Raw genomic sequence first — 25,067 nt, 5'->3', positions numbered from 1 at the left:
GCCTTCACACATTTAGGACTGCAGGCCAGATACCTAGTCAGGTCTTCAAGGCCTTATGAAAGGCCAACAGGGTCAGGACCATTCTAATATCTGGAGGGAAAATGCAACTTATCCCAGAGAAAGGAGGAACTAGCAAAACACCTGCTGCCCTCCTCAACTTTTGAAGCCAGTCCAGAAGGATACAATGATTAATGTTATTGAAGGCTGCTACTGAGAGATCAAGAAGACCAAGGATGGATGCACTACCCATTTTGCTCCCGCCAGAGGTCATCCGAGTCATCAATGTTGACTCGGCCCCCATATCTTGGCCTGAATCGTGGCTGAAACAGGCCAGATAATCTGTCCAATTTTTGCCATCACATTTGCCATGAGGCTTATGTTATGCTGAAAGATAATCGGAGGATTTCAGGATATGTGCTTCTGATTTTGTTTTTCATAACAAAGATAGGAAAATTGTTTAATTCCGCCTTCGGGTCGAAAGGCCAATTATGCAGCATCCAGGCAGTTTAAATAAATAAATTGTTGTTTAGATCTGTCCCTCCTGTTTTCCCTCTTACACAGGTTTTGCTGTATAAGTTTGGAATGCAGTAAGACAGTATTTAATTTACAGCCTTTTGTCTCCAATATTTTAGTTAGATATTTTTGCTGCTAAATTAAAGCTGCTGTTTTTGACAGTGTCCAAACTGTTGCCTGGGTTGCCTCCTCCCCCTTTGTGGTTCTGTTGTACATTCTGACTGATTCAAGGTTGATACAGCCTTCCATCCTTCCAAGATTGGTAAAATGAGGACCCAGATTGTTGGGGGCAATAGAGTTGGGGGCAATAGAGTGACTTAGTGAGGGCTGTAAAGGATTGTGAAGCAGCAGATAAGCGAAGCAGTATATAAGATCATTTAGAGCTTTGAAATGAGCACTTCAGTGTAGTGCTGACATACAGATTCAAGACTCTAAGGGTGTCAAATCCTGTCTTAATAGCAATAATAGACTGGATGAGGAAAAACAAAGAACAAAGTAAAAGTCACATCCAAGCAAAAAAAAAATTGATAAATTTTTTGTTGATAAAACAGGACATAGGATTGAAGTGAAACCTATTGTAAAGAAGGTTGCACTACAAAAGAAAAAGTTCTTAATTTAGGTATGCGCTTTGGTTCCCAGCTGTTACTGGATTTGACACCTTGGCAAGAAATGTGATTGCATACAATTATTATTGGTATGCCAGATACATTTCCTTTCTGAACTGTTCAAATTTTGAGAACTTGAAGCCCAGCCCATCATTACTCTTGAAGTGAATTTCACATGGGCTACCTTGAAAACTGGCCAGAAATGATATTTTAATGAAAATGTAAGTGACCAGGCGACTGATCAAAACAAGAAACAGAGCTGCAGTAAAAGGTTTGCGTTAGGTACCAGTTCCCTGCTGAAAATAATTTAAAGCTCATGACTCTTTATAGTTAGGATATCTTTACATTTGGACTGGATGGACAACTTTAAAAACATAGTATAGGCTATATAATAGGATATAAAAGATGAAGAAGTGTGATCCTGTCAGTTAGAACATTTCTTGCTACAAGTTGTGGAACATCCCATGAATAATTCATGTAAAATATACAGGTTAAACTCAGAAAATTAAAGAGGCAAGTTGGGCCAGCAGGATATGATTTGGAAAACATGCAGTTGGAATATAAGTTCAATGTAAGGAATGGATTGAGGCTTACATTGTGCAAGGGAAGGAGGCATGGGCTGTGATAAGAGATATTGTGCAAGCAAGGACAGATGAGAAATATTCCCAGAGGAAAAGATCCATGAGGCTTTTAGAACAAGTTATGATGATAGCCATAGAGAGCTGGAAGATGAAAGCCCTGGTTAAGAAGAAGGATACGTGCTTTCTAATGTCAAGCAAGGTAGAGGGGGAAAGATACTTCACTTAAGAATGTCAACCAAGGGGGACTTCCGGTTTGGCACCGTAGGTGATGGCGGTGATCTTTACGATCACCAACCTCTGGATTTTGTGGAATCGCTAGGACAGCTTAAATCTGCTGTCCAGCGGTTCGAAAAACCCTCTCTTCGGGAGAAGAGGAGGGGGTGAGCTGAGGGCAGAGGTTGAATTTCCCTAAAGCCCCTGAAAAAAAAGGGGTTTGAAGGGTTAAGTTCCCTCCAGCAACCCGAAGAGCTCCAGATCCGAGGATTCTTCTGCTTGGGCGGAACCAATCACCACGACCAAACGCCGAGATTTATTTTGGACAATAAAGGATTATACCGGACAGAACGAAAGTGGGAGAACTTTATGCAAGTAGCCAAGCCGATTCCCTGATACTTTGTAACAAGTTTGAAAACAGCAAGAAAATGGAGGCGAATTGTTAACAAGTTAACGAGTGGAAAGCGAAAGTGATACTTTCACAGCTTGCCGTCTGCTCTTGGTAAATTGCATGTTATTTGCTACTTCAACTCTTTAACTCTTTGCTGCCTAGAATCTAGGAGAGATTTTCTTTTAAATATTGCTTTAAAAGACTGTGTTTCTCAGAGGTTAAGAAGATTTAAACTGAATATTAAGTTGGAAATAAATAAATAATTTTATAGAAGATGGCAGCCAAACAATTAAAGTCTACTGTAACAAAGGGCTCTGGAATCTCTCAGCTGGTGCCTCTCCAGCTCATACAGTGGAGACTAGAACAGTGAACTTAGAGGCGGTACAAGAGAATTTAAAAGACTTTATGCAAGAAAAATTTAAAGTAATAACTGAGGAGATGTTGGAAATGAAAGAGCAGATATCAGAAATTCAAGTGGGAAATAAAGAAGTTAAGGAAGGATTTGTAATTGCAGTACAAAGTTTGGCAAATAATGTGATTTTATTGAACGAGGAGGCTGAAGAAATTAAGCAACATAATTCAAAATTAGATAATAAAATGGCTGAATTCCACAGTAAAATGAGAAAAACAAATGATGCAATAATTTTGATACAAAACAGAAATAAGGAAGTAGATCTAAGAATTCGTGGTCTGAAAGAGAATAAAGAAGAGGATTTAAGGAAAAATTTTTCTGAAGTATTTGCTGAGATATTAGCAGCTCGTCCAGCAGATGTGGCTTATCAAATTGATAAAATATATCGTGTGAATTCTTGGATAGCAAGGCAAAAAAAGTTGCCAAGGGATGTTGTTATTTATTTTACAAATAGAACAGTGAGAAATCAGATTTTGCAAGCCTCATATAAGGGGGAGAAGATTCAGATTGCTGGTCAGGATATTTTAATATTAAAGGAAATTCCACCAAAAATGTTAAGGGCTAGAAAGGAATTTGCCTTCCTGGTGAATGAACTTAAAAAACGTCAGATTGAATATAGATGGGATATTCCAACTGGTATAATAGTATATTATGCAGGGAAAGTACATCGTCTCAATACAGTTGGAAAAGCGAGAGAATTTTATGTTGAGGCATTAAAAGTTGGAAGTCTTTCTCCACTGGATGCTAGAAGAAAGGAGACTGAAGTGAAGGAAAGAGAAGTGAAGCAGGTTCAAGAACAGATTGCGATGGAAGAAGATTTATTACAAGTGTTGGAAATACCTATGACGGGTCCAGATTCAAAAGAACAAAGGCTGACAAGAGCTGCTGCTAAACGCAAGGAACAAGAGATGAAGGCACAACAACAACTGGCAACTACTACAACGGAAACAGTGGGAGGAGCAAGGCCTAAAGCAAAATGTGATTTGCGGCTAGTGTTCCAAAAGTTTCCTTTGGCCGATAATGGCAATTAAACTATTATCTTGGAATGTTAATGGTTTGAATTCACCGCAGAAGAGAAGGAAAGTATTTCATTATTTGAAACAATTTAAAAATGACATTACTTGTTTACAAGAAACACATATTAGATCTTTAGACCAGAAATATTTGATAAATTCAAAACTGGGAGTACATTTTGTTGCCTCCTCTTTGGAGAAAAAAAATGGTTTAGTTATATATATAAAGAAGGATATATCAGCAAAATTAATTGAGGTGGATAAGCAAGGAAGATACATTGCTATTGAACTCTTGTTGGAGGGAAAGAAGACATTATTAATAGGAGTTTATGCTCCGAATCAACAACAAGAAAATTTTGTCAAGTTTTACATAAAAGAATAGTATTTTGGGATTATAAATCATATATATTAATGGGTGATTGGAATGGTGTGTTGGATACTCAAAAGACAAAAAGTTTAAGGAAGATATCAAGTCAGGCGAAATTACCAAAGGCTTTTTTTGAAATGATGGAGGACTTGGAATTAAGAGATATTTGGAGAGAACATAATACAGAAGAGAGGGATTTTACCTTCTTTTCTGATAGGCACCAATCATTTTCGAGGATTGATTTTATTTTGATTACTAATGACTTGTATTCTAGAGTGAAGAAGACGAAGATTTGTTCAAGAACTTTATCTGATCATAGTCCAGTTTGGATTGAATTTGATCGGAAAAGGAGGCTAGGAGATCATGGAGGTTGAATGAGAATTTGTTTAAATATGAACAAAATGTAAATGAATGTAAAAAACAAATGAAAGAATTTTTTATTATGAATATGAAAAAAGAGACATCTATAGAGATGATTTGGGACTCCAGTAAGGCTTATATGAGAGGAAATCTTATACAAATGAATATTAAATACAAAAATAAATTGCAGAAAAAGAAAAAGGAACTGGAAGAGGAAATTAAAAAGAAAGAACAATTATTGATAAATAGCCCAGGAAATAGTAAAATAAAAGAATCAATAAATATATTGAGAGGTCAGTTTAATATGTTGATGGCAGATCAAGTAGCAATTAATTTACAATATGTAAAACATAATACGTTTAATAATGCCAATAAGCCAGGAAGATGGCTTGCCTATTTAATAAGGAAAAAACAGAAATCACGAGCGATTGATAAAATAGAATATAGGGGTAAGGAAGTTTATCAAAAGAACTTGATTAAAAAAGCATTTTAGAGTATTATAGTAAGTTATATTCTAGGGATATGGTTGATGATACAGAGATAGAAAGATATTTACAACAACAAAATATTTGTGAGCTTACAGAAAATCAAAGAGAAGAATTGAATCAATTAATTACTTCAGAGGAAATTTTCTTAGCAATTAAACAACTTAAAATCGGTAAAGCACCAGGAACAGATGGTTTCACAGCTGTTTATTATAAAAATTTACAAAATGAGATGGTTGAACCACTTAAAGAGTTATTTAATAAAATTCAAATGGGAGGAGATGTTCCCCCTTCATGGAGGACAGCCTTTATTTCGTTAATACCGAAGGAAGATCGAGATGGTATTAAAGCAGAGAATTATAGGCCTATATCACTTTTAAATACTGATTACAAGATATTTACCAAGATATTGGCTAATAGATTAATGCCAGTGATGAATCAAATAATTCATAATGATCAGTCAGGATTTATTAAGGGTAGGCAGATGAGATATAATGTGAGGCAAATCGTAAATTTACTTGAATATTTGGAACGAAACAACCAAGTATCAGCGGCATTCCTTTTTGGATGCTGAAAAGCTTTTGATAGATTGGATTGGCAGTTTTGTTTAAAGTAATAGAAAAATGCAATTTGGGGATTATTTTATCCATGCAATTAAAGCAATATATCAGAAGCAAACAGCACAAATAATAGTAAATGGTGGGTTAACAGAAACTTTTAAAATTGAGAAAGGGACGAGACAGGGATGTCCCTTGTCCCCATTACTTTTTATTTTAACTTTAGAAATTCTTCTGAATAACATACGTGGTTCCGATCGAATAAAGGGAATTAGAGTTAAACATCAAGATTATAGATTAAGAGCTTTTGCAGATGACCTGGTTGTTACTGTATCTCAACCAATATACTCAGTAACTGGTTTAAAAGATATAATTGGTCAGTATGGTAAAGTATCTGGATTTAAGGTGAATCAGCAAAAGACAAAGATGATAACTAAAAATATGAATATACAACAAAAAGAAGAGTTAGAAAGAACTTCAGGTTTTGAAATCGTTAAAAAGGTTAAATATTTAGGAATATATATTACAGCTTCAAATGTTAAATTATACAAAAATAATTATGAGGTATTGTGGCAGAAGGTATGGAAAGAAATGGAGAGTTGGAAGAAGTTACAACTATCTTTGCTGGGAAGAATAGCGGCTATAAAATGAATGTTTTGCCCAGGTTTTGTTTTGTTTCAAATGATACGGTGTTTAAGAATGATATTAAATTACAGGAATGGCAAAAGGGATTAGTAAATTTGTATGGATGGGCAAAAACCAAGAATAAAATTAAAAGTAATGCAGGATATAAGGAAAGGGGGTCTTAAAATGCCTAATTTAAAATTGTATTATGAAGCAGTTGTTTTATCATTAATTACTGATTGGATTAATTTAACTGAGGAAAGAGTTCTGAATATAGAAGGTTATGGTTTGTTATATGGGTGGCATGCCTATTTATTATATGATAAGAAAGTTGATAAAATATTTAAAAATAATATAATTAGAAATGCATTATTGAGGGTTTGGAGGAAATATCAATACAAATTAGATGGAAAGATTCCAATATGGGCAAACCTGAGACACATGATAGAAAATATAAATATATATCAAAAGATGGAGGTAGTTACTTATAAAGAACTTCTTTGTATGGAAAAGGGGGAGTTACAATTAAAATCTAGAGAAAAGATGGGGGAAGAAGGGAAAAATTATACATGGTTCCAATATGGACAACTACAAGCTAGATGGAAATTAGATCAAAAATAGGTGTTAAGCAAATTGAGGATAATTTGTTAAAACAAATGAGAGATCAAGGTCAACAGCATATTAAGAGGTTGTATAATGTATTAGTAGAAATAGATTCAGAGACTGATTTGGTTAAGGATTGTATGATTAAGTGGGCACAAAATTTTCAGCAACCAATAATGTTGGAAACTTGGGAAAGAATTTGGGTGAGGAATGTTAAATTTACACAAGCGCAAAATATGAGAGAAAATTTTTATAAGATGTTTTATAGATGGCATTTAGACCCCAAAAAATTGTCATGTATGTATCCTAATGTACAGGCTAAATGCTGGAGATGTGATTGTGAAGATGCTACTTATTATCATATATGGTGGACTTGCAAAAAAGTTAAAGCATTTTGGATTAAAGTATGGTGGATCATGCAGAATATTTTGAAAAAGAAGATTAAGTTTACCCCGCAGTTCTTTTTACTAGGAATAATTATGGATTGTACAGCTATAGAGACTAAATTGATTCTGAACTTAATAACAGCCACAAGACTTTTGATTGCTCAATATTGTAAGAAAGAAGAATTACCTACAATTGAAGAATGGACTCTTAAAGTATCAAATCTGGCAGAAATGGCAAAATCTCTGCTTACTTGAAAGACTATACACAAGAAATATATTTTAGAATGGAAAATGTGGATTGATTATATTCAAAATAAGTATCAGATAAAAAAATATCAAATAGCATATGAGTAAATTTAGGAAATAATTTGTATTAGATATATTTTTGAAGGAGAGGGGAATTGAGAGTGTGAATAAGCGTGGAGAGACTAGAGATTATAATTTAGGAATTATTTTAGATTATGATTGTTAGTTTTGATACCCTGCATTTTGTTCTGGGAAGTCGGGGTGGGGGGTGGGGGGTAAAGGGGAAGGGAATTGGGGGGTTGAGGTTAGTGATGGAGTGATGGTTAATGTACAGGGATTATTGAAGATGTATAAATATAATTAATGTAGGGTCGGGTCTGACCAGTTGCCATTTTAGAACGGTGGGGAGGGAAAAAAGAGAGAGTAGGAGGTAGGAAAGAGGAGAAGAGGAAGGAAGAGGGGGAGAAGAGGGAGAAGAGTGTAGGGTGGAGGGAGGAGAGGAGGTAGATAAGAGAAGGAGAGGAAGGTTTGGAAAGTAAAAGAAGGTAGAAGAGGGAAGAAGGTTAAAAAGGGGGGTGGTGACTGGGCAGGCCCGACTAATTGTATATAACTGTACATTGGATGAATTATTTGATAAGATTGTAAAAATAAAACTTTTTTATAAAAAAAAAAAAAAAAAAGAATGTCAACCAAGAAAGAATATATCATCTCATCATCAACATCTCAGATATTACCTTAATAGCTCTTAGGTTCTTGGTTAGGACTTGAACTGTTAAGTTACTAGTCCCAGACTGTGAATCGATTTGAAGATTAAATCTTAAATAATAATAGGTAGACAAAAATGCCAGTTATTATTAATATTATTTATTATTATTTATTAAATTTTTATACCGCCCTTCTCCCAAAGGACTCAGGGCGGTGTACAGCCAGAAATAAAATACAAGATATGTACAGTTAAAAACGAATTACGGAATAACGGAAACGGCTGATAATTAAAATTAAAATTTAAAATATTTAAAAATATTAATAAAACCCCAGTTTAAAATCAAACTATTATGCCAGTCCCGCTTGAATAAATAAGTATGTTTTTAGCTCACGACGGAAGGTCCGAAGATCAGGCACTTGACATAGGCCAGGGGGGAGTTCATTCCAGAGCGTCGATGCTCCCACAGAGAAGGCCCTACTCCTGGGGGCCGCCAGCCGACACAGTTTGGCGGACGGCACCCTGAGGAGACCCTCTCTATGAGAGCGTACGGGTCGGTGGGAGGCATAGGGTAACAGCAGGCGGTCTCGTAAGTACCCGGGTCCTAAGCCATGGAGCGCTTTAAAGGTGGTAACCAAAATCTTGAAGCGCACCCGAAAGACCACAGGAAGCCAGTGCAGACTACGGAGCAGTGGTGTTACGTGGGAGCCCCGAGCGGCCCCCATTACTCCTCGTGCAGCCGCTTTCTGGACTAACTGCAGCCTCCGGGTGCACCTCAAGGGCAGCCCCATGTAGAGAGCATTGCAGTAATCCAACCGTTGAACATTTGGTTGACTGCAATGATGATGATGATGATGATGATGATGATGGATGATGATGATGATGGATGATGATGATGGATGATGATGATGGATGATGATGATGGATGATGATGATGATGGATGATGATGATGATGGATGATGATGATGATGATGATGATGATGATGGATGATGATGATGGATGATGATGATGGATGATGATGATGATGATGGATGATGATGATGATGATGATGGATGATGATGATGATGGATGATGATGATGGATGATGATGATGGATGATGATGATGATGATGATGATGATGATGATGATGATGATGATGATGATGATGGATGATGGATGATGGATGATGGATGATAATTGAGAATGATGATGATTGATGATGATGATGGATGATGATGATGATGATGGATGATGATGATGGATGATGATGATGGATGATGATGATGATGATGATGGATGATGATGATGATGATGATGATGATGGATGATGATGATGGATGATGATGATGATGGATGATGATGATGATGATGGATGATGATGATGATGATGATGATGATGATGGATGATGATGATGATGATGATGGATGATGATGATGATGATGGATGATGATGATGATGATGATGGATGATGATGATGGATGATGATGATGGATGATGATGATGGATGATGATGATGATGATGGATGATGATGATGATGATGGATGATGATGATGGATGATGATGATGATGGATGATGATGATGGATGATGATGATGGATGATGATGATGATGGATGATGATGATGATGATGGATGATGATGATGGATGATGATGATGATGATGATGATGATGATGATGATGATGATGATGGATGATGATGATGATGATGGATGATGATGATGATGATGATGATGATGATGATGATGGATGATGATGATGGATGATGATGATGGATGATGATGATGATGATGATGATGATGGATGATGATGATGGATGATGATGATGATGATGATGATGATGATGTTGATGATGATGATGATGATGATGATGATGATGGATGATGGATGATGGATGATGGATGATAATTGAGAATGATGATGATTGATGATGATGATGATGATGATGATGATGATGATGATGATGATGATGATGATGATGATGATGGATGATGGATGATGGATGATGGATGATAATTGAGAATGATGATGATTGATGATGATGATGGATGATGATGATGATGGATGATGATGATGGATGATGATGATGATGATGATGATGATGATGATGGATGATGGATGATGGATGATGGATGATAATTGAGAATGATGATGATTGATGATGATGATGATGATGGATGATGATGATGATGATGGATGATGATGATGGATGATGATGATGATGATGGATGATGATGATGGATGATGATGATGATGGATGATGATGATGATGATGATGGATGATGATGATGATGATGATGATGATGGATGATGATGATGATGATGATGGATGATGATGATGATGATGATGATGATGATGATGATGATGGATGATGATGATGATGGATGATGATGATGATGATGATGATGATGATGATGATGATGGATGATGATGATGATGATGATGATGATGGATGATGATGATGATGGATGATGATGATGATGATGATGATGATGATGATGATGATGATGATGATGATGATGATGATGATGATGATGATGATGATGATGATGATGGATGATGGATGATGGATGATGGATGATGACTTGAGTTATGTTGTGACTAAATTGTTGGCAGAATTTCTTGGGAGAGGTGTTGATTTCATGAATTGGGATGTGGATCGAGTTTATAGAGTTAATCACAATATGCACGCACGCATGCAGTTCCCAGAGAGGTTCATGTCAAATTTGTGAGAAGAGGCGAGAGATGAAATTCTTAGAAAACATAGGAGTGGGGCACTGATTTACAGGGGCAGGAGATAGCCATTCTGAGGCAGATTCCCAGACAGGTGCGTGAAAAAGAAAGAAATATTATTTTTTGTCAAGCAAATTGTACCAGAAGGGAGTGGGCTTCAGATGGCTGATGCCAGAGGGATTGATGATTTTCCGGGAGGGCATTACGAAAAAAATCAGTACAATTGCGGAGGCTACGGCCTATGTGGAGGAACACAAAGCCTTCCTGGAATCAGATGACCCAGGAATTGAAGGAGGGAGGTTATAGATCATGGGGCTGAAGGCTGCCGCTGTTGCCCTGGAGTTGGGTCAGGCTGAACCCAGAGTTCTGAGATCCAAAACTAGGAAGTGATAAAGATATTTGTGTTGGTTTTCCTTATTCTCTTTTGTACGATATTCTGTTTATTCTTGACTCTTCTTTATTACGTATTTAAAATTTGCAAACTTAGCTACTTCGTGTCACCTGCTTGCCTTATGGCTGTTGTATGTGTTAAAAAATTTGAGTAAAATTCTTATTTTAGATAAGAAAAATGAAAATTTACCATACCTGATATGTATTTGTATAAACCTTTTTTGACTAATAAAAACTTTTTGAATGACATAGGCCAGGGGGGAGTTCATTCCAGAGCGTCGATGCTCCCACAGAGAAGGCCCTACTCCTGGGGGCCGCCAGCCGACACAGTTTGGCGGACGGCACCCTGAGAAGACCCTCTCTATGAGAGCGTACGGGTCGGTGGGAGGCATAGGGTAACAGCAGGCGGTCTCGTAAGTACCCGGGTCCTAAGCCATGGAGCGCTTTAAAGGTGGTAACCAAAATCTTGAAGCGCACCCGAAAGACCACAGGAAGCCAGTGCAGACTACGGAGCAGTGGTGTTACGTGGGAGCCACGAGCGGCTCCCATTACTACTCGCGCAGCCGCATTCTGGACTAACTGCAGCCTCTGGGTGCACCTCAAGGGCAGCCCCATGTAGAGAGCATTGCAGTAATCCAACCGTTGAACATTTGGTTGACTGCAATGATGATGATGGATGATGATGATGATGATGATGATGATGAAAATGTGGAGGAGGAGGAGGCAGAGGCAGGTTTCAGAAAAGGCAAATGTATGTAAGATAGCTAACAAAAGATGGGTAATGGAAAAAGAGAGTACAAGATGGAGATTTGCCATTGCTTTATTGAGTATAATAAGATCCTTGACATATTTTAGCCAAGATCATGTCAAAATGTGGATCATACAATCACTAATAAATGTGCCAGAACACCTAATTATTTTTCTGCAGAATCCTTTCAATAAAAAAAAGCTGTTGCAAAAATTGAGTGCGAGGAAACAGGTTCATAATAAGGAAGGCAATCAGATAAAGATGGATATTGCCCCAACTTATTTGATTAGAGAAAAAGCATTATCTACATTTATTGCTGACTAGAATCTGCTTAAGGACTTTATGTGTAAAAAATGGGGAAAAATGAACTTATGACTTATGGTTGTGATGATTAAACAGGATAGGTTGTAGAAAAAAGTAATAGAATATATCTTTAGAGAGGTCAAATATATTTGTACTTACAGTTGCTGTGAAGAACATTTGAAGCCATTTTTTTCTTTGTTTTCTATCTTTAATCTTTTTGCTTCTCATGCACTTTTTTATTACTTTCTTTTTTCTTTTATACTTTCTATTCATTTGTATTAGCTTTTATCTTTTTATTTAAAAGTGTTAATAAGAAATACTCACATACATATATTGCCCCAAATTTATTTAAATTATATAGTGAATATATTATTAAAATTGAAAGATATGATAGCTGGAATCAAAATGGAAGTCAAAATATAATTTTAGATTTGGTAACAGGTCATTGTATCAGTCTAAAGTAAATAAGATTAAAAGTATCCAAAGTGAAAAATCCAGGTTAATGTTACATGTGAAGTAGACAAAAGTAAAATCCAACTGCATGCTTACTAAATTTACAAAAAAATGAAATTAGATGAATTTTATCGGTCTCTAGAATAAAGATGGCCAACATGCTACAGAAGTAAAGAGATTAATCTTAGAGACCAATGACAAACTTGGATACTTGTTTTTTCCAATGTAAAAAGGTAAAGCTTTGAAAGATGGATACACAGAATGAGAGGAAGAAAACAGATGCCACTGAATTATGGGTTTAGAGACAGTAAGGAGTTCTAATCAATCCTGGACCAAATAGAGAGTGGCAGCTTCCTTGAGGCAATAAAAAGCAAGCCACAATTCTCATAGTTTGGACATGTGATGAGAATGGATGATGAAGTAGAAAAAAAATATGGTCGGCAAGAGTAAGAAGACTTGAGAAATGGAAGGACAGATAGACAGAATTAAAGCTATTACTGAACATCCTTAGTAGAGCTATACGTTGTCAGTGAAATCAGGATGAGACATCATGTGCTTGTCCGTGAAGGCAACAGAGGTTGAACCTGGCTCATTGATAACTAACTGACAGTACAGTGGCTCATATACCGTATTTTTCGGAGTATAAGACGCTCCGGACAATAGGATGCACCTATCTTTTTTGGTGAGGAAAACGAGAAAAAGAAATCTGCCCCTGCCTCCCAGCAATTTTGCCTTATTGCAGCAAACAGCAAACGGCCTGCTTTACTTTCATTTTCATTTTCAGCATAGCTTGATTAGCACAAGAAAAAAAAACTGCTCCCAGCAATTTATCTCCTTGCAGCAAGCAGCAGAGGCCCCCGTAAAACAGCTGAGAGTCAGGAAGCCAATCTAACAGACAATCAACTTGTGCTAATTAGGCTGTGCTGAAGCTGAAATGGGCTGTTTCTTCTTGCTGCTTGCTGCAAGGAGGTAAATTGCTGGGAGGCTGAGACCAAAGAGTGGGGGCCAGTGGGTGGGCGGGGATACACTCAGTGTATAAGACGCACCCAAATTTTGACCCCCTTTTAGTGGGGAAAAAGATGCGTCTTATACTCTGAAAAATACAGTAGTTAACCAGCCTAAAACTATTGTGGTAGCTTATCTGTGTCTTTTTAAAAAACTCTTTTTATTTTATTTGAAAAAAGTTAAAACACAAAATTCCAACAAATTTTTAAAAAAGAAAAAACACAAAGCAAACAAAACATTGAAAAAAGTGTATTAAAAATGAGAAAAAATCCAACACATATACACATATTGTACCACCTACCGTATTTTTCAGAGTATAAGACGCACCTTTTTTTCCCCAAAAAAGAGGGGAAATCTGGATGCGTCTTACTGTTGTGGCTCCCACCCCCGAACCTGGCCCCATGCCAGAAAGTGCCTTGGAGCCGGGCCTGCTGCCAGAAAATGATTTGGACAGTGAGAGAGAAGGGCAGTCAGGATTTACCTCGGAAGCACTGGCCTCCCTGGATCAGCTCCAGGAGCTAGAAGCAGGCCAAGTGAAAGAGATAACGAGGCCTCCTTCTCCTGACTCTTCCCCCACCCCAGGCCACGCCTGCAGACCCAGCTGACAGCAATCAAGCTTGGCTCAATCCCAGGTTTCGTAGGCAGTAGAGAAGGGAATGACAGAAACAGGGGAGGGGCAGGCCTAGGAAGTGCTGAGTCATGGAGCCACACCCCACAGGATATAAAAGGCATCAAGAGCTGGTGTGTCTCTTTGTATCAGGCAAATCCATGGATTGACTAGAGCTGAAGGTTGTGACTCACCAGCGTCTTGGCAGCTATCGAGGGCTCTTGGCAGACGCTGATTCTTTTGCTGCCAGAGCTGATAAGAGCCGGCTAATTAAGCCATCGTTCGGACGGAGGCAAGGAGGACATAACACTTATACTCCGAATGTAGCCTTGCCCAACTTCTCAAACGGAGGTTTCAGAGACTGAAAAAAGCATCAGAAACAAAGCTTCAGAAACGAAGCCCCCAAACAGAGCTTCAGAAAAGAAGCCCACAAACAGAACTTCAGAGGCTTTTTTTCTGAAGCTCTGTTTCGGAGGCTTTTGGAGGCAGAAAAAAGTTTTTTCTGAAACGGAGTTTCAGAGGCAGAAAAAAAAGCAAAAAAAAACAAGGCACAGAGCTCGCAACCAAGGGACCTGTTGCTAAAATTTACCTATGGGAACAGCTGATTGGAGGTATTCTGGGAGGCTGATCCACCTGCCAATGAACTTTATTCTTATTGTCCTTCCCCAAAACTAAGGTGTGTCTTATACTCTGAAAAATATGGTAATTGAATACTGATTAATACATTACTACAGTATTGGTTTCCCATCCCTTGCGAAACAGGCCCAAGAGGTTGTTTAAAAAAAAGAGTTTAAAGGCTCTGACTATCCCAGCTGAGCTGCGGGATCATCAAAGGCTTTCTTTTTTTTTAACTTTTAAAGGCATTTTTTTGGCTGAAGAAAAAATGCTTTTAAAAGTAAAAAAAAAAAAACTTCTGATGATGGCGTGGCTCAGCAGGGGCAGCAGGTGGGGCCAGGGATTTTTGCTACCAGTTTTCCGAGCCACCAGCCGCCATCGCTACCGGATCGGGTGAGCCGGTCCGAACCGGGAGCATTTCACCCCTGGATTGTACCCTTCACTGAATACAAAATTAGCTACACACTAAATAGAATCAAGAAAACAAATTCAAAAGAAAGAGAGTTTAATTTAAAACATAGGAAGTCTACTCAGAATGGAAATAAAAATTTAATCTCAATTTATCTAAAATTGCATGCAAAACTTTATATACCTTTTAAAGAAGAAATATATATTAGCAGAACTAATGAAGACAAAAACATTATATGATAACTGTACCCCAGTTCTATTACTTTCATAATAAACATGTAATCATGTGCAGTAAATTGAAAACAATACTCATCCGTGCATCTTGTCTGCTCATAGTATCTATGCCTTTTGAACCTGTATTTAGAACTTTAGCAAACCAATAAAGGATTGTCTTTTTGACAAGTTATATTGTTCTTGACAAAAGCAATGAAATACATTTTTATCAAAATTAGAAACCATTTATGACTATATCAAATTTTTATATGGCAAATATCTTATTAATCTGAAATTCGGCATGACTTTGGATACAAATTGACCATAGAGGTCAAACTAGATCAGTGGGTTTTTATAAATAACATTAGTAAACTTTAAGTAGATTTTGAAGCTTGGTGGTAGCTGAGCCACTATTGTTTCTTATTTTATCTTTTTCTGTTATTTTAATTTGATTTGGAGGGTGGTAGTGATGTTTTTATTATAGGGATTGTTTTTATGTTTTCTCTAGTGATATGTGTATAAATATATACATGTGTATAAGTCCTAGTTATAAATAAATAACACCAGCAAAGGGAAGTTTCTTTAATTATGAGCATGAATTAACAGAATTCAAATAAATAAAGGCAAAATGAAACAGAAAGGTTATAATTTACTGTTTGCAGTCAGTTCTTCTATACTATCTTACAAATATTTCTCAAATGTTTAATATTCAATAATGCTATGGGAATTATTGTTTACATTATCATACAGTGCAATCAACTATGTGTGTGTATTCAAAATATTGTATAATTTATGAAAAAGAGAGAATTAGCTCTATATAAGGAAATTATAAAGTAAGATGCATGTAGATAAGGATAAACAATTGCATATCCTTTTGTGCCAGAGACAGAGGAAGAGAAAGACAAGGAACTACAATTTGTTTTTAAGTAGCGATTTTAATTTCTTGGCCACAATTTTAAATGCAAACCCCAGATGTTTTTGTTCAATTCATGGAGAAAAATTCCCATTCCCTTATATCTCACCCATTTCTGTAAAGGCAAATTCAAGAGAAACAAGGACAGCTGTTTCTTTTAATATAGTAAAAAAAAAATTAAAGAGAGGTGATTGGAGACAAAATGCTTCCATGTTCCAGATGCATCTTTTAAATAAGATTTCTATTTTTCCTGAAGGTCACCTGACTGTAGGAAATTGGTCTAGGTGTGCCCTTAATTTTTGGTAGACCATATCATTACTTCAGTCACTCTCTTAAAACCTACCATTGTTAAAATCTAATACAGTCCTTATTTAACGAAAGTATAAAATATACATAGAGCTCCTGGCCCTCTTTATTTAGGCTTGGAAAATAAATAAGTCTGTGTTTTCTGTTTCTACTAAATGTGATTAGTCCATAGTCTAACTATTGATAGCAATTTGCTTGTTCATCTACCATAGATTCGAAGTTAAATAGAGTCTTTTTATTTTTTTATTTTATTTTGATTATCCTTTACAAGTGATTTAAAATTATGAAATTTAAATTGATCCAAAAAGGCCAAACTTTTTGGGAATATAAAATAGACACAGAAAAGAAAGCAGTAAAAGGTTTTTCACTTACAAATAAAAACGTAATTGCTACCAATGATATTGCCTATAATTAAGTTTCACTAGTACAGGTTTACAAGCCAGAAGCTGCTTATAAATACCCAGCCAGCCTGAGACATTTGCTGAATAACAATAGTGCACTTTCACCTATATAGAAACAAATTTTGAAACAGACCCTGGAACTAAGCAGGGTCAGGCTCACTTAATATTTGGAAGGGAGGTCATTAAGAAATACCAGAATCTCAGATTAAACTTGGAAGTCGACAAAATATCTTGAAAGAAGGCAGCAACCAACTTCCATACTGTTGCCAAGACAACTACACGGATGTGTTAATTAAGTCACTAGGGGTAAGCTCAATTGGAAGGTACCTTTCAGTTTTCCAGAAAATTTGGATCTCTGTTTCAAGAATATTGTGATTGGCAGTCAAGCTTTTCTGCAGGGACTAATAGGTTTTGCCCCCTTCTTTCATTGTAAAGAGGTAGACAGAAACTAGAGGAACATTCTGCATGTTTATAAAAGTGGAAAGAAGATAGGAAGAAGTTGCAACTACTATTGATCTAAGAGTTCAGTCTCAAAATGTGTTATATTCTACCTACTCTGCCAGCAAAGCATTACTTGCAGCCCTATCTATTACTGAATATGTTTGTACTCAATTAATTTAATAGTATTAAAATACAAGATTTCTTTCTAATGACATATCTGAGTTTTTTGTTTGTTTGTTTTTTGAATTTATATCCCGCCCTTCTCTGAAGACTCAGGGCGGCTTACACTATGTCAAGCAATAGTCTTCATCCATTTGTATATTATATACAAAGTCAACTTATTGCCCCCAACAATCTGGGTCCTCATTTTACCTACCTTATAAAGGATGGAAGGCTGAGTCAACCTTGGGCCTGGTGGGGCTTGAACCTGCAGTAATTGCAGGAAGCTGCTGTTAATAACAGACTGTCTTACCAGTCTGAGCCACAGAGGCCCACAGAGTTAATCCAGTTTAGGGCAAACATAGGTATTTTAGTATCCTTTTCAAGTATCTTAATATGGAATAACACAACTCGGGATTATGCAGAAATTTTATATTGTTAATTCCTTTTCTTCACTGAGCATGGTTGTTTTCTTGCATCTTGCAGACATTTCATTACCCAAACTATCAGTGCTGTTGTTGCTGATAGTTTGCTCATACCCCCACAAAAAATATCATAATAGCTCTAATCACTAAAACTATTATTTCATAAGTCTGATAATTATTTTGTAAAATTAGAATATTTAACATATTGAGATTGTACCAATTCAGGTTCATACTAGGATTTAGAGATCCGAAGTTAATATGGGTGATCTTACCAGATCTTAAAAGGTGTGTGTAAACCAGGGAATCCAACTTGCTGTTATTGTAAAAAAAAAAAAAAATGCAGAGATTGAGCATCTGCAGTAGATGACCATCTTTCCAGCCCACATGAAAAAATTGCAAAGAGAAAAATACTTCCCTGTCCTACTGCTCTTCTAAAAAGCCTTTGTAGGGTTAAAATGAATTCGATCTCAATAGATGATTAATATTTTAGACTGCTAAGATCACTTTTCCGATCTCATCTTTTCATTATACGTAAGGTTGTAATTTTTTGGCGTCATTATTGCAATCTTCTTTTGAGATCAAGACAGCGCTAAAGCAGATTATTCAGTTAGGATCTATCAAGTTATGAGTGGAAGTTAAATCTAGGACTGCATTCTTGGCTTTTTTGATTATGGGGACAATCAAAATGATACAGTCTTGATAAGCATGAAATCAAAAGCCATTATTAGTTTTGATCCAGAAGGAAGTTCCAGTCCAACTTTCTTGGTGATGCTTTCCAGTACTATTAGTACGAGCTGGCTCACTCAAAAAGTCAATTACATTGGAGTGATCAGCGAAAAAAGGAGAAGGGACCACTATAGTACCTGTTGGCTGGACATTTTAATGGATGACAGCAGGATGACCATGTCAGATCTGAAGGAGGTGGTGTAAGTCAGAGGGGCAGGGATAGTGCTGATTGAGTGGTTGAGTGTCAGACATGACTGAATGGCTGATGGCGATGACTAATGTAATATTTTTCTATTATTTAAATATTCTATGAAACCACACCTTCCCTTAATTCTGAGGGGAAGCAGCACTACTTTTCATTGAAAAGGCTTTGTTCTCACAGGCATTTATTAGAATCTTGTTCCTCTATCTTTTCCTTTATTGATATTTTCTATTAAACTGAGATTTATATCATTCTGGTTCTTTACTTTCTTTTCACTTTCTCCTTCTACAGTTGCCTTTGAAATTTAAATGCTTCCCCTTTAATATGAAACCCAGGACCTTCAGCTTGCTGCTGTCTTAACTCCTTATCCCTTAGCCTAAATTGTTTGCCCTGTGAAGATTTATAAGATGCAGCAGCTGTATTCAATTCTTCAGAAACCCTTTCCTTTAAATTTGTATCCTTCTCTGATTTTTTGGGGTTCTTAATCCCCTCATTCATCTATCAAGTCAAAAATGCATATTACTATGCATATGCCCTTCACAATATAAAATATTATGGTAAATCAGTCATCCGTTATTTGCTGACATTGTATTGATTATGTTACATAGCCACTCTAAAGGTGCACAGTCTGTAGCTAAATAACAAAGGATTTTGAAGTAAGTAATAATGCAGAGAACAAATGGTCTACTTCATGACTAAAGCTAGTTTCTCTACAGAAAAATAATTACGTTCTCTAGGATATAATTCTTACTGAGAGATGAAACAGAATATTTGTTCCATCCTGATATTGAAACAGAACTGACCTCAAATGAAAAGCTGAAAGATATGTCACCATGTAAATGGCTTCATTACCTGACTTTTACATAACTGGGGGTTTTGGTCAAATTTTGACCATGGATGTAAGAGTTTCTTCAGACCATTCTTCCACTTCAACAAGCCAACTACAGAAACAGTGAGAATACCTATTTATGAAACAAATCAACTATAAATATAGTTGATATATTATAAATTATTATTAAGTTATATTATAGTATATACAATATATAATAACTGTTGCACATGTCCTTTTGTAGAAGAGAGATTTGTGGAATCTCTAACATTAATAACTGTATACTTTTGCTATTTCAAAACGGCAAGAAATCGCTGCCTTTTTTTCCAGCAATTTTGTTTGAAAGTGGATTATGAAGCACAGAAAAGCTGTTTTGCATTCATCCTGGAGCTTTGGGCTACATTAGCTGCTAAAACAGAGAAGTCTTGAAAAATATCTACACTAGCTGCTAAAACAGAGAAGTCTTGAAAAATATCATTATTAGGAAACCCAATATTCACAGATCATCTGAATGCAAGTCATAGTGATTTGCATTAAAAGTGGTATATAGAAGTTCACAGCACTACTCTTAAATGATATTTGGTATTTTTGTGTGTGTGTGTGTGTGTGTGTGTGTGTGTGTAAGAAAAAAAGAGAAAAACACAAGATGGTTATAAATGGAAAACAATTTCATTTGGCTCTATTGTACAATGAAGCAAGGTGTTTACATCAGAAATATTTCTCTGGAAACACTCTGCAAGAAATTTGACGTGACCATTACTTTCCTGGGAAATGATCTGATTACCTATTGCCCTTTTATCCACAAAGAATTGCCTACTACTAAACAAAAAGTTATCCTTATCTAAGTGTTACCTTTAAACTATGGATCTAATGTATCTGAGTGGATGTCAAAACAAATTCTTTGTTCGAAAAAACGTATGCTGAATTGACAACTGAAAAGCCAGGAATCAAAGTTTAAGAGGACAAATACTGTTCCGTTCCATACTTTTAAAAATATTCACATTTTTCTCAGAGACAAATTGATAGACATTGTAGTAATATTTTCAGCTCGTAGCTTGTACTTTTCCTATGATAATAGTGGGGAAAAATGACAGATATTCTATGTGTTTGTTTTCATTGCCGAAGAGTCCTAGAATTGCTAAAATTGTAATAACTTGTTTAGTAACAGTATGAAATGGAATGGATTTACTTGAAGAGTAATAAAAAATGGGGGGAGGACAACGTAGGAAAACAACAAGTGCAAAAGCAAGTCTTAAGACATTGTAAAATGAAAATGGAAAGTACTCCTGACAAAGTAAAATTTACTGAATGATGATATTCCAATATTTGAGGGATATTCAAATATTTGAGGGGGAGTGTCAACCTATTTTCAAAAGCCCCAGAAGGCAAAACAAGAAACAATAAGATGAAAACTAGTCAAGGAGAGAAGTAACCTAGAACTAATTAAATGTCCTAACAGTGAGAACAATTAACCAGTGGAACATCTTGCTGTCAGAAGTTGTGAATTTTCCATCACGGGGGCTGGGGGGGGAGGGCTTTTAAGAAGAGACTGGACAGCCACTTGTCTGGAATGGTATAGGATTTCCTGCTTGTGCAGGGGGTTGGACTAGAAGACCTCCAAGGTCCCTTCCAACTCAGTTATTCTGTTATAACTGCTAGATGGAGCATTGCAAAATGACTTCATGGTTCTGCCATGGATAGTGATAAACTAGTTAACAACCACACTGTAGAATAATTAGATGTCCTTACTGAATATTCAATTGAGTTACAGTCATTAGTAAAGCCCTGTTCATAAGACTGAGGTGAGAGTGGATTAAATAGGTATAGGTTTTTATCCTGCTATAACAAAAGAAGCATTATATAAAATTATAGTTGAATCAATACAGTTAATTCTCTAGTAAGATCTTTTATCCAAATTTTCTTCTAGCAGCTGCCACCTCCTTTACCAAGCAAAACACCGCCACCGCCACCTCCAAAGACCACTCGGAAACAAGCCTCTGTTGATTCTGGGATTGTCCAATGAGAAAGAAGAGATACCGTGAGAGATTAAGTTGTAAAATTTCTGTGTCTTCAATATGTTTAAAATGTTTGCAATATTATATTCATCAACCCAAATCAACAATATGAAACCTTGGTTGCCATGATTCTCACATTCCAACAGTTATTGATAGCTCTAAGTATGGTTACAAAATTACTCAACTGAATGCACTCCAAAGCAACCAGGAGCTTGAACTATGGTTCTGAATGGGTTCTAGAACAATCAAAATATCATTAAGACACTGCATTTGTGTCTTTATCTTTGCATTTGCATATGTAAGCCTTATGAAATTAATTGTCCTAATGCCTGCAATGTAGTTTAGTATTATAGCTGTATAATCTTTTACATTAAAGTGTTAGGAAAACCACTTATCATGTTCTAGGCTTACATTACAGTTGGTTTCTCATGCATTGATTGGTTCAATAAATTTCAGCTAGTTTATGCTTATATATTAATGCAGAATATAGTTTAGGTTCCTGCATCAGCATTAATTTATAGGGAATAGTATCTTATCTGCAAATGTAGGTGTCTAAAAATATATACGGATAAAAATGATGCTTTTGGAACCAACAAAATCAATCTTACCTTTTGTATTTGATTCACAATTGTGTCACTATGTACAGACATTATGTATATATTATGGTCTTACAGTGTCTTTAGATTCACTCATTCCTTACTTTTAAGTAATAAGCATATAGTTTATCTTCAAATGTATTGTGGTTTTAATTATTGATAACTTTTAAAATATGTTACAAATCTAACAGAGTAATTAAGCTCTGAAATATTATGAAGAATCAGAAAAGAAACTTTTTAAAAATGTCTCTGTAACTTTTTAAAATCATCCACAAATTTTATAATCTTAACAATCATTTTTAATATTTCTCTGCCAAATAAAGAAATCCTTTTAAAATATTTCCTTTTTCTAAGAAAATAAAAATGCTGGTTACTTTAGAATCTGTGTTTATTGGCTTACAATTATTAATATGCATTTTCTTAATATCCCGCTCTCTTAGACATTATTACATAACTACGAATGGATTTGGTTTGCCTGGATCAAAAGAGAGGGCTAGCTGTTAAGATGCACTTGGCTTAAGAAAAGGCCCTCCAATTAAAAAGGACCATCTCCTCAGGACACTCTGATTCAGGAATGACATTCAGTTTTATTCAGAATGGGTCTAGAAAGCATATTCTCAATAGATCTACAGGCAGTAGTATAAATTCACCAAATACTTAACAAAGAAACTCTTGGTACAGGGTCTTGCCAATAAATTGTTGGGGAAAGAAATGAAGAGTCATTAAAGAATTATGCATATTAGATGAGTTTCCTATATTTATATGAGGAATGTAGCCAATGGAGACACAACAAGCATATATCTCCCATATTACCACATGGAAATAGAGAGTTAATTTTCCAAAGGAAGATGATGCTAGATCACAGGTGTCAAACTCAAGGCCCAGGGGCCAGATCAGGCCCATGGGGTACTTAATCTTAAAACTCCTCAAAATTCTGAAATTTGCTCCCTATATTTCTCACTATATAACCCCCTCTTTACTACCAATTTTAGTATGTTCTATCCCAAAACAACAAAAAACTTTAAAAAATCAAAATAATTTGGAAATGCTTGCTCCCAAATTCTATGAAATTAGGCATGCCATATCTCACAATGGTTTAACATTTCTCTCCATTTTATCGCATTCTGATGAAATTCTCATTATAAACATTATAATGAATTTAGGGTCTCTTTTCCATTATTTCCATTTATTAGAGTTCCACTCTTGAACTGGAGAACAGGTGTAAACTTCTATGGAGATACTCAATCATCTAGACCTTGTCCCAAAGGAGCTGTTTCAAGAGGCAACTGGATTTTCTTGTTTTTCTCTGAAGACATTTCACTGCTCATCCAAGAAGCTTCTTCAAGTCTGACTGGTTGGCTGGAAATAGAATACAAATGGAGTACGAATCTTTCCATTCCCCACGATCCAGTCAGAGCTGAAGAAGCTTCACACGACCCCAGAATATTGCAATCGTCATAAATATGAGCCAGTTGGATCTGAATTTTGATCACATAACCACGAAGATGCCGCAATAATCATAAATGTGAAAAACAGTTGTAAGTCCCTTTATGCAGTGCTGTCACTAAATGAACTGTTGTAAGTCAAGGGCTACCTGCATTTTCTGTCTGTTTAAATAAAATGGTCTTATGATTAAGATAACCGAATAAATTCTAGGAGGGGAGAAACTGAGGCTGCAGAGAAGCCGAGCTGTTTTTCTCAACTAGTCTCTGTATTCAGAACAAAGGTTACTATGACTCACTGAACTCTTGCAATAAGAGAGGGGAGGAAGAGAGACGTGCACCCAGCCTATGAATAAGATAGACATCACAGAATTGGAAGTAAATTGGTAGCTGGTTTGGGAGATGGACTAATAAGGACAGCAAAAGTACTCAAAGCATTTGGTCAGAGCAGGTGTGAGGGTCAAAGCAGCCCTTCTGTAAATATGTAGCTGTATATCTTCTTTGCCTTGGCTTCTTACAGTCACACAAAAGGAAGGAGAAAGGTGATCCTTATCCAAATACTGTTCATGAGAAAAGAAGGCAGGCAGCTTTACATCCAGCGAGATTGGAGTCAAAATTGTGCTCTGAAACTAGAAGGCAAAAAAATAAAATAAACAGAATTCCCATTGGGGACTTTTTATATATATATTCTCCCCTCCAGCAGAGAAGAGATTTAGACTTCAGTCATACTTAGGAGCAATCAGAAGCCTCTTTTGCTGCTGGCAATACAGGTAATCCTCGATTTACGACCACAAGTGAACCCAAAATTTATATTGTTAAATGAGACATTTGTTAAGTGAATTTTGCCCCATTTTATGACCTTCCTTTCCACAGTTGTTAAGTGAAATCCCTATAGGTGTTACATTAGTTAGCACGGTTGTTAAGTGAATCTGACTTCCCCATTGACTTTTCTGGTTAAAATGTTGCAAAAGGTGATCACATGACTCCAGGACACTGTGACCATCATAAATATGAGTCATATGCCAAGCATCTGAATTTTGATCATGTGACCATGGGGATGCCACAGTGGTCATAAGTGTGAAAACAGTTGTAAGT

General features: G+C 36.2%; 1 protein-coding gene across 6 annotated transcripts in view; it reads left to right on the top strand.

Annotated features, from left to right (window-relative positions):
* The window catches only part of DOCK1 (dedicator of cytokinesis 1), a 513,270-nt gene extending 490,406 nt beyond the window's left edge, over positions 1 to 22,864 (top strand). For 5 of the 6 annotated variants that reach the window (XM_058189019.1, XM_058189022.1, XM_058189021.1 and 2 more), the window contains one exon: positions 21,847 to 22,864. In XM_058189019.1, coding sequence (XP_058045002.1) covers positions 21,847 to 21,942 — 96 coding nt within the window. In that variant the 3' untranslated portion in view covers positions 21,943 to 22,864. The remainder of the gene's footprint in view (positions 1 to 21,846) is intronic. The other variant, XM_058189020.1, reaches the window with a different exon arrangement.
* The last annotated feature ends 2,203 nt before the right edge of the window (positions 22,865 to 25,067 follow it).

Source organism: Ahaetulla prasina, chromosome 6 (genome assembly GCF_028640845.1).
Source record: "Ahaetulla prasina isolate Xishuangbanna chromosome 6, ASM2864084v1, whole genome shotgun sequence".
NCBI classification, from domain to species: domain Eukaryota; kingdom Metazoa; phylum Chordata; class Lepidosauria; order Squamata; family Colubridae; genus Ahaetulla; species Ahaetulla prasina.
The sequence above is the reverse complement of the archived record's forward strand: the minus strand, read 5'-3'. Positions and strand labels throughout refer to the sequence as shown.